This window comes from Salmo salar, chromosome 25 (assembly GCF_965601325.2).
Source record: "Salmo salar chromosome 25, fSalSal1, whole genome shotgun sequence".
In the NCBI taxonomy this organism is placed as follows: Eukaryota; Metazoa; Chordata; class Actinopteri; order Salmoniformes; family Salmonidae; genus Salmo; species Salmo salar.
This window is the reverse complement of record NC_138315.1, coordinates 53,239,192-53,251,384: the sequence shown is the minus strand read 5'-3', so window position 1 is coordinate 53,251,384 and position 12,193 is coordinate 53,239,192. Positions and strand designations below refer to the sequence as shown.

Here is a 12,193-nt window from a genome sequence, read left to right as displayed (position 1 = left end):
TCCCAGATCTATAACAGAACCATACTATCCTAGCCTGGTACCAGATCTATAACAGAACCATACTATCCTAGCCTGGTCCCAGATCTATAACAGAACCATACTATCCTAGCCTGGTCCCAGACCTATAACAGAACCATACTATCCTAGCCTGGTCCCAGATCTATAACAGAACCATACTATCCTAGCCTGGTCCCAGATCTATAACAGAACCATACTATCCTAGCCTGGTCCCAGATCTATAACAGAACCATACTATCCTAGCCTGGTCCCAGCTCTATAACAGAACCATACTATCCTAGCCTGGTCCCAGCTCTATAACAGAACCATACTATCCTAGCCTGGTCCCAGATCTATAACAGAACCATACTATCCTAGCCTGGTCCCAGATCTATAACAGAACCATACTATCCTAGCCTGGTACCAGATCTATAACAGAACCATACTATCGTAGCCTGGTCCCAGATCTATAACAGAACCATACTATCCTAGCCTGGTCCCAGATCTATAACAGAACCATACTATCCTAGCCTGGTACCAGATCTATAACAGAACCATACTATCCTAGCCTGGTCCCAGATCTATAACAGAACCATACTATCCTAGCCTGGTCCCAGATCTATAACAGAACCATACTATCCTAGCCTGGTCCCAGATCTATAACAGAACCATACTATCCTTGCCTGGTCCCAGATCTATAACAGAACCATACTATACTATCCTGGTCCTAGACCTGTAACAGAACCATACTATCCTAGCCTGGTCCCAGATCTATAACAGAACCATACTATCCTAGCCTGGTCCCAGACCTATAGCAGAACCATACTATCCTAGCCTGGTCCCTGATCTGTAACATCACTAGCAGAACCATACTATCCTAGCCTGGTACCAGATCTATAACAGAACCATACTATCCTAGCCTGGTCCCAGATCTATAACAGAACCATACTATCATAGCCTGGTCCCAGATCTATAACAGAACCATACTATCCTAGCCTGGTCCCAGACCTATAACAGAAGCATACTATCCTAGCCTGGTCCCAGACCTATAGCAGAACCATACTATCCTAGCCTGGTCCCAGATCTGTAACAAAACCATACTATCCTAGCTTGGTCCCAGATCTATAACAGAACCATACTATCCTAGCCTGGTCCCAGACCTACATCACTAACAGAACCATACTATCCTAGCCTGGTCCCAGACCTACAACAGAACCATACTATCCTAGCCTGGTCCCAGATCTATAACAGAACCATACTATCCTAGCCTGGTCGCAGATCTATAACAGAACCATACTATCCTAGCCTGGTCCCAGATCTATAACAGAACCATACTATTCTAGCCTGGTCCCAGATCTATAACAGAACCATACTATCCTAGCCTGGTCCCAGACCTATAACAGAACCATACTATCCTAGCCTGGTCCCAGACCTATAACATCACTAACAGAACCATAGTATCCTAGCCTGGTCCCAGATCTATAACAGAACCATACAATCATAGCCTGGTCCCAGATCTATAAGAGAACCATACTATCCTAGCCTGGTCCCAGACCTACATCACTAACAGAACCATACTATCCTAGCCTGGTCCCAGATCTATAACAGAACCATACTATCCTAGCCTGGTCGCAGATCTATAACAGAACCATACTATCCTAGCCTGGTCCCAGATCTATAACAGAACCATACTATCCTAGCCTGGTCCCAGATCTATAACAGAACCATACCATCCTAGCCTGGTCCCAGATCTATAACAGAACCATACTACCCTAGCCTGGTCCCAGATCTATAACAGAACCATACTATCCTAGCCTGGTCCCAGATCTATAACAGAACCATACTATCCTAGCCTGGTCCCAGATCTGTAACAGAACCATACTATCCTAGCCTGGTCCCAGATCTATAACAGAACCATACTATCCTAGCCTGGTCCCAGATCTGTAACAGAACCATACTATCCTAGCCTGGTCCCAGATCTATAACAGAACCATACTATCCTAGCCTGGTCCCAGATCTATAACAGAACCATACTATCCTAGCCTGGTCCCAGATCTATAACAGAACCATACTATCCTAGCCTGGTCCCAGATCTATAACAGAACCATACTATCCTAGCCTGGTCCCAGATCTATAACAGAACCATACTATCCTAGCCTGGTCCCAGATCTATAACAGAACCATACTATCCTAGCCTGGTCCCAGATCTATAACAGAACCATACTATCCTAGCCTGGTCCCAGATCTATAACAGAACCATACTATCCTAGCCTGGTCCCAGGCCTTTAACAGAACCATACCATCCTAGCCTGGTCCCAGATCTATAACAGAACCATACTATCCTAGCCTGGTCCCAGATCTGTAACAGAACCATACTATCCTAGCCTAGTCCCAGATCTGTAACAGAACCATACTATCCTAGCCTGGTCCCAGATCTATAACAGAACCATACTATCCTAGCCTGGTCCCAGACCTATAACGGAACCATACTATCCTAGCCTGGTCCCAGATCTATAACAGAACCATACTATCCTAGCCTGGTCCCAGATCTATAACAGAACCATACTATCCTAGCCTGGTCCCAGATCTATAACAGAACCATACAATCCTAGCCTGGTCCCAGATCTATAACAGAACCATACTATCCTAGCCTGGTCCCAGATCTATAACAGAACCATACTATCCTAGCCTGGTGCCAGACCTTTAACAGAACCATACTATCCTAGCCTGGTCCCAGATCTATAACAGAACGATACTATCCTAGCCTGGTCCCAGATCTATAACATCACTAACAGAACCATACTGTCCTAGCCTGGTCCCAGATCTGTAACAGAACCATACTATCCTAGCCTGGTCCCAGATCAATAACAGAACCATACTATCCTAGCCTGGTCCCAGATCGTAGTTCTAATTACTGGCTTCTTGTGTGTTCTGATTGGTTCCCAGAGAAGCAGTGTCTGAAACCCCACTATCCGCTAGCCAATCAGAGTTGTGTGGAGGATCCTAAACCCCTCCTTCTGTGTGTGTTATTGGTTGGATGTGGGGCGCTACTCTTCTACAGCACCATCATCACCTTCGTCGTCGTCCTCACCTGGGTAGGTAGATCCTGCACAATGACAGAGGCAGCGTTCCAAATTGCAGCCTGTGGTTGGCCACGTTACTGCACCCTGCACTTTAAGGAACTACAAATCGAAAACAGTCAGTGTTTTCATAGACACAATTGAAAATGTATTGTCTGGATTGGGCTTTTATTCAACCGTCAAATAAAATCACTCAATCAATAAGGTTCCATTTGGGACGCAGACAGACAGACAGACAGACAGACAGACAGACAGACAGACAGACAGACAGACAGACAGACAGACAGACAGACAGGGACATGACAGACAGACTGACAGACAGACAGACAGACAGACAGACTGACAGACAGACTGACAGACTGACAGGGACATGACAGACAGACTGACAGTGACATGACAGACAGGGACATGACAGACAGACTGACAGACGGACAGACAGACTGACAGGGACATGACAGACAGACTGACATGACAGACTGACTGACAGCAACATGACAGACAGACTGACAGCGACATGACAGACAGACTGACAGCGACATGACAGACAGACTGACAGCAACATGACAGACAGACTGACAGACGGACAGACAGACTGACAGGGACAGACTGACAGCGACATGACAGACAGACTGACAGGACATGACAGACAGACTGACAGCAACATGACAGACAGACTGACAGGGACATGACAGACAGACTGACAGACAGACTGACAGCAACATGACAGACAGACTGACAGAAACATGACAGACAGACTGACAGCGACCTGACAGACAGGGACATGACAGACAGACTGACAGACAGACAGGGACATGACAGACAGACTGACAGACTGACTGCGACCTGACAGACAGGGACATGACAGACAGACTGACAGAGACATGACAGGCAGACTGACAGAGACATGACAGGCAGACTGACAGACAGACTGACAGACAGACAGGGACATGACAGACTGACTGACAGAGACATGACAGACAGGGACATGACAGACAGACTGACAGACAGACTGACAGACAGACAAGGACATGACAGACTGACTGACAGAGACATGACAGACAGGGACATGACAGACATGATAGACAGACTGACATGACAGACTGACAGGGACATGACAGACAGACAGTAATGTATAGATGACACTGTATTCTGACAGTAATGTATAGATGCCACTGTATTCTGATGGTAATGTATAGATGACACTATATTCTGACAGTAATGTATAGATGCCACTGTATTCTAACAGTAATGTATCGATGCCACTGTATTCTGATGGTAATGTATAGATGCCACTGTATTCTAACAGTAATGTATAGATGCCACTGTATTCTGACGATAATGTATAGATGCCACTGTATTCTAACAGTAATGTATAGATGCCACTGTATTCTGACGATAATGTATAGATGCCACTGTATTCTAACAGTAATGTATAGATGCCACTGTATTCTGACGATAATGTATAGATGCCCCTGTATTCTAACAGTAATGTATAGATGCCACTGTATTCTAACAGTAATGTATAGATGCCACTGTATTCTAACAGTAATGTATAGATGCCACTGTATTCTGACGATAATGTATAGATGCCACTGTATTCTAACAGTAATGTATAGATGCCACTGTATTCTAACGGTAATGTATAGATGCCACTGTATTCTGACGATAATGTATTGATGCCACTGTATTCTAACAGTAATGTATAGATGCCACTGTATTCTGACGAGTAATGTATAGATGCCACTGTATTCTAACAGTAATGTATAGATGCCACTGTATTCTGACGATAATGTATAGATGCCACTGTATTCTGACAGTAATGTATAGATGCCACTGTATTCTAACAGTAATGTATAGATGCCACTGTATTCTAACAGTAATGTATAGATGCCACTGTATTCTGACGATAATGTATAGATGCCACTGTATTCTAACAGTAATGTATAGATGCCACTGTATTCTAACGGTAATGTATAGATGCCACTGTATTCTGACGATAATGTATAGATGCCACTGTATTCTAACAGTAATGTATAGATGCCACTGTATTCTAACAGTAATGTATAGATGCCACTGTATTCTGACGATAATGTATTGATGCCACTGTATTCTAACAGTAATGTATAGATGCCACTGTATTCTAACGGTAATGTATAGATGCCACTGTATTCTGACAGTAATGTATAGATGCCACTGTATTCTAACAGTAATGTATAGATGCCACTGTATTCTAACAGTAATGTATAGATGCCACTGTATTCTAACAGTAATGTATAGATGCCACTGTATTCTAACAGTAATGTATAGATGCCACTGTATTCTAACAGTAATGTATAGATGCCACTGTATTCTAACAGTAATGTATAGATGCCACTGTATTCTAACGGTAATGTATAGATGCCACTGTATTCTGACGATAATGTATAGATGCCACTGTATTCTAACGGTAATGTATAGATGCCACTGTATTCTAACAGTAATGTATAGATGCCACTGTATTCTAACAGTAATGTATAGATGCCACTGTATTCTAACAGTAATGTATAGATGCCACTGTATTCTTCTAATACTAATGGGGTGATATCTTTTTTCCTCAGAGGAAGCTGAAGAAGGAAATTTCTGCTCAGAGTACATACTTGAACATAAAGCTAGGAGAGAAGAGAGTTCCTCAGAGAGTCCAGTATCCAGTCACCGGAAGGTTCTGATGCTGATCTTCCTAAGGCTGTGCGTGCACTACTTTTGTGCACAATATAGGGAATAGGGTGCCATCTGGGACTTGGCCGATTGGCTCTTCAATCAATCTACTGACGCATTCAATGCATTATAACTTCGGGAAAATCAGGATCATTAGGACATGATCAGAATACATGATTACGTCTCATACTGCATCAGAACAGCGTCGTACTGCATCAGAACAGCTTCGTACTGCATCAGAACAGCTTCATACTGCATCAGAACAGTGTCATACTGCATCAGAACAGGTCATACTGCATCAGAACAGCTTTATAATGCATTATCAGCTTCATACTGCATTAGAACAGGTCATACTGCATCAGAACAGTGTCGTACTGCATCAGAACAGCTGTCATACTGCATTAGAACAGCGTCATACTGCATCAGAACAGGTCATACTGCATCAGAACAGCTTTATACTGCATCAGAACAGGTCATACTGCATCAGAACAGCTGTCGTACTGCATCAGAACAGCTTCATACTGCATCAGAACAGGTCATACTGCATCAGAACAGCTTTATACTGCATCAGAACAGTGTCATACTGCATCAGAACAGTGTCATACTGCAATCAGAACAGCTTCATACTGCATTAGAACAGGTCATACTGCATCAGAACAGTGTCGTACTGCATCAGAACAGCTTCATACTGCATCAGAACAGGTCATACTGCATCAGAACAGCTTCATACTGCATCAGAACAGCTTCATACTGCATTAGAACAGGTCATACTGCATCAGAACAGGTCATACTGCATCAGAACAGCTTCACACTGCATCAGAACAGCTTCATACTGCAATAGTGCATCAGAACAGCTTCATACTGCATCAGAACAGCTTCATACTGCAATAGAACAGCTTCATACTGCATCAGCATAGTGTCATACTGCATCAGAACAGGTCATACTGCATCAGAACAGCTTTATAATGCATTATCAGCTTTATACTGCATCAGAACAGGTCATACTGCATCAGAACAGCTTCATACTGCATCAGAACAGCTTCATAATACATTATTCCTACAGGCTCTAAGTAAAGTTGTACCAATCAGGATGTTTGTATTAAACGCTACACTCTGTATAATCTCTGTGTTGTTCCATAACAATGACTTCCCTGCCTATTGTTTAATGCTCTGTATGAAGCTGTTTGTGTTTCAAAAGTAAAGGAAGGAGAATGTTCATGTGAGTTTCACGTTACGCCCTCACCACACGTTCTTCCTGACATGCTAGGGTTTCACGCCCAAATGGCACCCTATTCCCTATGTAGTGCACTACTGTTGACCAGGGTCTATATGGGCTCTGGTCTAAAGTAGTGCACTATAATATAAGGAATAGGGTGACATTTGGGACACCTCCGAGACATTTTTCACGCCTATTCTAGGAAACAGTTCAAATCTTATCAAAGATCATGTCTACGATTCATTACTGAGCAGTTTCACACAACCCCACATACTGTAAGCACACATAAATATTGAATGCCGTTGGTAAATATGTGGATAATCCCTAAATAAAATGGCTGGTTCTATAAATAGGGCACTACTTTTGTCCAGGGCCCATAAGGGAATAAGGGATCCATTTCAGACAAACCCCTTTATCTGACAGTTGTGGCTGCTTTGCATGATGTATTGTTGTCTCTACCTTCTTGCCCTTTGTGCTGTTGTCTGTGGCCCAATAATGTTTGTACCATGTTTTGTGCTGCTACCATGTTGTGTTGCTGTCATGTTGTGTTTCTACCATGTTGTGTCGCTACCATGCTGTGTTGTTACCATGTTGCGTTTCTACCATGTTGTGTTTCTACCATGTTGTGTTGCTACCATGTTGTGTTTCTACCATGCTGTGTTGCTACCATGCTGTGTTGTCATGTTGTGCTGCTACCATGCTGTGTTGCTACCATGCTGTGTTGTCATGTTGTGCTGCTACCATGTTGTGTTTCTACCATGCTGTGTTGTCATGTTGTGTTGCTACCATGCTGTGTTGTCATGTTGTGTTGCTACCATGTTGTATTGTCATGTTGTGTTGCTGCCATGTTGTGTTGCTACCATGTTGTGTTGCTACCATGCTGTGTTGTCATGTTGTGCTGCTACCATGTTGTGTTGCTAACATGCTGTGTTGTCATGTTGTGTTGCTACCATGCTGTGTTGTCATGTTGTGTTGCTACCATGTTGTGTTGCTACCATGCTGTGTTGTCATGTTGTGTTGCTACCATGTTGTATTGTCATGTTGTGTTGCTACCATGTTGTGTTGTCATGTTGTGTTTCTATCATGTTGTGTTGTCATGTTGTGTTGCTACCATGCTGTGTTTCTACCATGTTGTGTTGCTACCATGCTGTGTTGTCATGTTGTGTTTCTACCATGTTGTGTTTCTACCATGTTGTGTTGCTACCATGCTGTGTTGTCATGTTGTGTTGCTACCATGTTGTGTTTCTACCATGCTGTGTTGCTACCATGCTGTGTTGTCTTGTTGTGTTTCTACCATGTTGTGTTGCTACCATGTTGTGTTTCTACCATGCTGTGTTGCTACCATGTTGTGTTGTCATGTTGTGTTGCTACCATGTTGTGTTTCTACCATGTTGTGTTGCTACCATGCTGTGTTATCATGTTGTGTTGCTACCATGTTGTGTTTCTACCATGTTGTGTTGCTACCATGTTGTGTTGCTACCATGCTGTGTTGTCATGTTGTGTTGCTGCCATGTTGTGTTTCTACCATGTTGTGATGCTACCATGCTGTGTTGTCATGTTGTGCTCCTACCATGTTGTGTTGCTACCATGCTGTGTTGTCATGTTGTGTTTCTACCATGCTGTGTTGTCATGTTGTGTTGCTACCATGTTGTGTTGCTACCATGCTGTGTTGTCATGTTGTGTTTCTACCATGTTGTGTTGTCATGTTGTGTTTCTACCATGTTGTGTTGTCATGTTGTGTTTCTACCATGTTGTGTTGTCATGTTGTGTTGCTACCATGCTGTGTTTCTACCATGTTGTATTGCTACCATGCTGTGTTGTCATGTTGTGTTTCTACCATGTTGTGTTTCTACCATGTTGTGTTGCTACCATGTTGTGTTTCTACCCCGCTGTGTTGTCATGTTGTGTTTCTACCATGTTGTGTTTCTACCATGCTGTGTTGCTACCATGCTGTGTTTCTACCATGCTGTGTTTCTACCATGTTGTGTTGCTACCATGTTGTCTGCTACCATGTTGTGTTTCTACCATGCTGTGTTACTACCATGTTGTGTTGTCATGTTGTGTTTCTACCATGTTGTGTTGCTACCATGTTGTGTTGCTACCATGCTAGGTTGCTACCATTTTGTGTTTCTACCATGCTGTGTTCCTACCATGCTGTGTTGCTACCATGTTGTGTTGCTACCATGTTGTGTTTCTACCATGCTGTGTTGCTACCATGTTGTGTTGTCATATTGTGTAGCTACCATGTTGTGTTGCTACCATGTTGTGCTTCTACCATGCTGTGTTGTCATGTTGTGTTCCTACCATGTTGTGTTGTCATGTTGTGTTTCTACCATGCTGTGTTGTCATGTTGTGTTGCTACCATGTTGTGTTGCTACCATGCTGTGTTGTCATGTTGTGTTTCTACCATGTTGTGTTGTCATGTTGTGTTTCTACCATGTTGTGTTGTCATGTTGTGTTTCTACCATGTTGTGTTGTCATGTTGTGTTGCTACCATGCTGTGTTTCTACCATGTTGTATTGCTACCATGCTGTGTTGTCATGTTGTGTTTCTACCATGTTGTGTTTCTACCATGTTGTGTTGCTACCATGTTGTGTTTCTACCCCGCTGTGTTGTCATGTTGTGTTTCTATCATGTTGTGTTTCTACCATGCTGTGTTGCTACCATGCTGTGTTTCTACCATGCTGTGTTCCTACCATGCTGTGTTGCTACCATGTTGTGTTGCTACCATGCTGTGTTGCTACCATGTTGTGTTGTCATATTGTGTAGCTACCATGTTGTGTTGCTACCATGTTGTGCTTCTACCATGCTGTGTTGTCATGTTGTGTTGCTACCATGTTGTGTTGCTAATTTGAATTGAGGGTGGGACCCTCATTTTAAGGAGGGGGGTGTCACGGCTCCTCCTCTGCAGTGCAGGGGCGGTTCCCCCTGCAGGCAGAGGAGGGTCGTTAGTGATTGGAGCCACCTGGGCTGTCATGTTGTGTTTCTACCATGTTGTGTTGCTACCATGTTGTGTTTCTACCATGCTGTGTTGTCATGTTGTGTTGCTACCATGTTGTGTTTCTACCATGCTGTGTTGCTACAATGCTGTGTTGTCATGTTGTGTTTCTACCATGTTGTGTTTCTACCATGTTGTGTTTCTACCATGCTGTGTTGCTACCATGTTGTGTTGTCATGTTGTGTTGCTACCATGTTGTGTTTCTACCATGCTGTGTTGTCATGTTGTGTTGCTACCATGTTGTGTTTCTACCATGTTGTGTTTCTACCATGTTGTGTTGCTACCATGTTGTGTTGTCATGTTGTGATGCTGCCATGTTGTGTTGCTCCCATGTTGTGTTGCTACCATGCTGTGTTGTCATGTTGTGCTGCTACCATGTTGTGCTGCTACCATGCTGTGTTGTCATGTTGTGTTTCTACCATGCTGTGTTGTCATGTTGTGTTGCTACCATGCTGTGTTGTCATGTTGTGTTTCTACCATGTTGTGTTGTCATGTTGTGTTGCTACCATGTTGTGTTGTCATGTTGTGTTTCTACCATGTTGTGTTGTCATGTTGTGTTGCTACCATGCTGTGTTTCTACCATGTTGTGTTGCTACCATGCTGTGTTGTCATGTTGTGTTTCTACCATGTTGTGTTTCTACCATGTTGTGTTGCTACCATGTTGTGTTTCTACCATGCTGTGTTGTCATGTTGTGTTGTGTTGCTACCATGTTGTGTTTCTACCATGCTGTGTTGCTACCATGCTGTGTTTCTACCATGTTGTGTTGCTACCATGTTGTGTTGCTACCATGTTGTGTTTCTACCATGCTGTGTTGTCATGTTGTGTTGCTGCCATGTTGTGTTGCTACCATGCTGTGTTGCCATGTTGTGCTGCTACTATGTTGTGTTGCTACCATGCTGTGTTGTCATGTTGTGTTGCTACCATGCTGTGTTGCTACCATGTTGTGTTGTCATGTTGTGTTTCTACCATGTTGTGTTGTCATGTTGTGTTTCTACCATGTTTTGTTGTCATGTTGTGTTGCTGCCATGTTGTGTTGCTACCATGTTGTGTTGCTACCATGCTGTGTTGTCATGTTGTGCTGCTACCATGTTGTGTTGCTACCATGCTGTGTTGTCATGTTGTGTTGCTACCATGCTGTGTTGTCATGTTGTGTTGCTACCATGTTGTGTTGCTACCATGTTGTGTTGCTACCATGCTGTGTTGTCATGTTGTGTTTCTACCATGTTGTGTTGTCATGTTGTGTTTCTACCATGCTGTGTTGTCATGTTGTGTTTCTACCATGCTGTGTTGTCATGTTGTGTTGCTACCATGTTGTGTTGCTACCATGCTGTGTTGTCATGTTGTGTTTCTACCATGTTGTGTTGTCATGTTGTGTTTCTACCATGTTGTGTTGTCATGTTGTGTTTCTACCATGTTGTGTTGTCATGTTGTGTTGCTACCATGCTGTGTTTCTACCATGTTGTATTGCTACCATGCTGTGTTGTCATGTTGTGTTTCTACCATGTTATGTTTCTACCATGTTGTGTTGCTACCATGTTGTGTTTCTACCCCGCTGTGTTGTCATGTTGTGTTTCTACCATGTTGTGTTTCTACCATGCTGTGTTGCTACCATGCTGTGTTTCTACCATGCTGTGTTTCTACCATGTTGTGTTGCTACCATGTTGTCTGCTACCATGTTGTGTTTCTACCATGCTGTGTTACTACCATGTTGTGTTGTCATGTTGTGTTTCTACCATGTTGTGTTGCTACCATGTTGTGTTGCTACCATGCTGGGTTGCTACCATTTTGTGTTTCTACCATGCTGTGTTCCTACCATGCTGTGTTGCTACCATGTTGTGTTGCTACCATGTTGTGTTTCTACCATGCTGTGTTGCTACCATGTTGTGTTGTCATATTGTGTAGCTACCATGTTGTGTTGCTACCATGTTGTGCTTCTACCATGCTGTGTTGTCATGTTGTGTTCCTACCATGTTGTGTTGTCATGTTGTGTTTCTACCATGCTGTGTTGTCATGTTGTGTTGCTACCATGTTGTGTTGCTACCATGCTGTGTTGTCATGTTGTGTTTCTACCATGTTGTGTTGTCATGTTGTGTTTCTACCATGTTGTGTTGTCATGTTGTGTTTCTACCATGTTGTGTTGTCATGTTGTGTTGCTACCATGCTGTGTTTCTACCATGTTGTATTGCTACCATGCTGTGTTGTCATGT

General features: G+C 43.1%; 1 protein-coding gene across 7 annotated transcripts in view; it reads left to right on the top strand.

Annotated features, from left to right (window-relative positions):
• LOC106586939 (uncharacterized) overlaps positions 1 to 6,987 on the top strand; it is a 33,611-nt gene extending 26,624 nt beyond the window's left edge. The window contains exons 3-6 of one of the 7 annotated variants that reach the window (XR_014382672.1): positions 2,944 to 3,092; positions 5,675 to 6,555; positions 6,668 to 6,709; positions 6,749 to 6,987. Coding sequence is in view for 1 of the 7 variants with exons in the window: in XM_045707704.2 (XP_045563660.2) it covers positions 2,944 to 3,092; positions 5,675 to 5,782 (257 nt within the window). In the remaining 6 variants the exon portion in view is untranslated. Of the gene's footprint in view, positions 1 to 2,943; positions 3,093 to 5,674 lie in introns of all 7 variants that reach the window. The other 6 variants (XR_014382670.1, XR_014382669.1, XR_014382667.1 and 3 more) reach the window with 6 other exon arrangements.
• Positions 6,988 to 12,193: the final 5,206 nt, after the last annotated feature.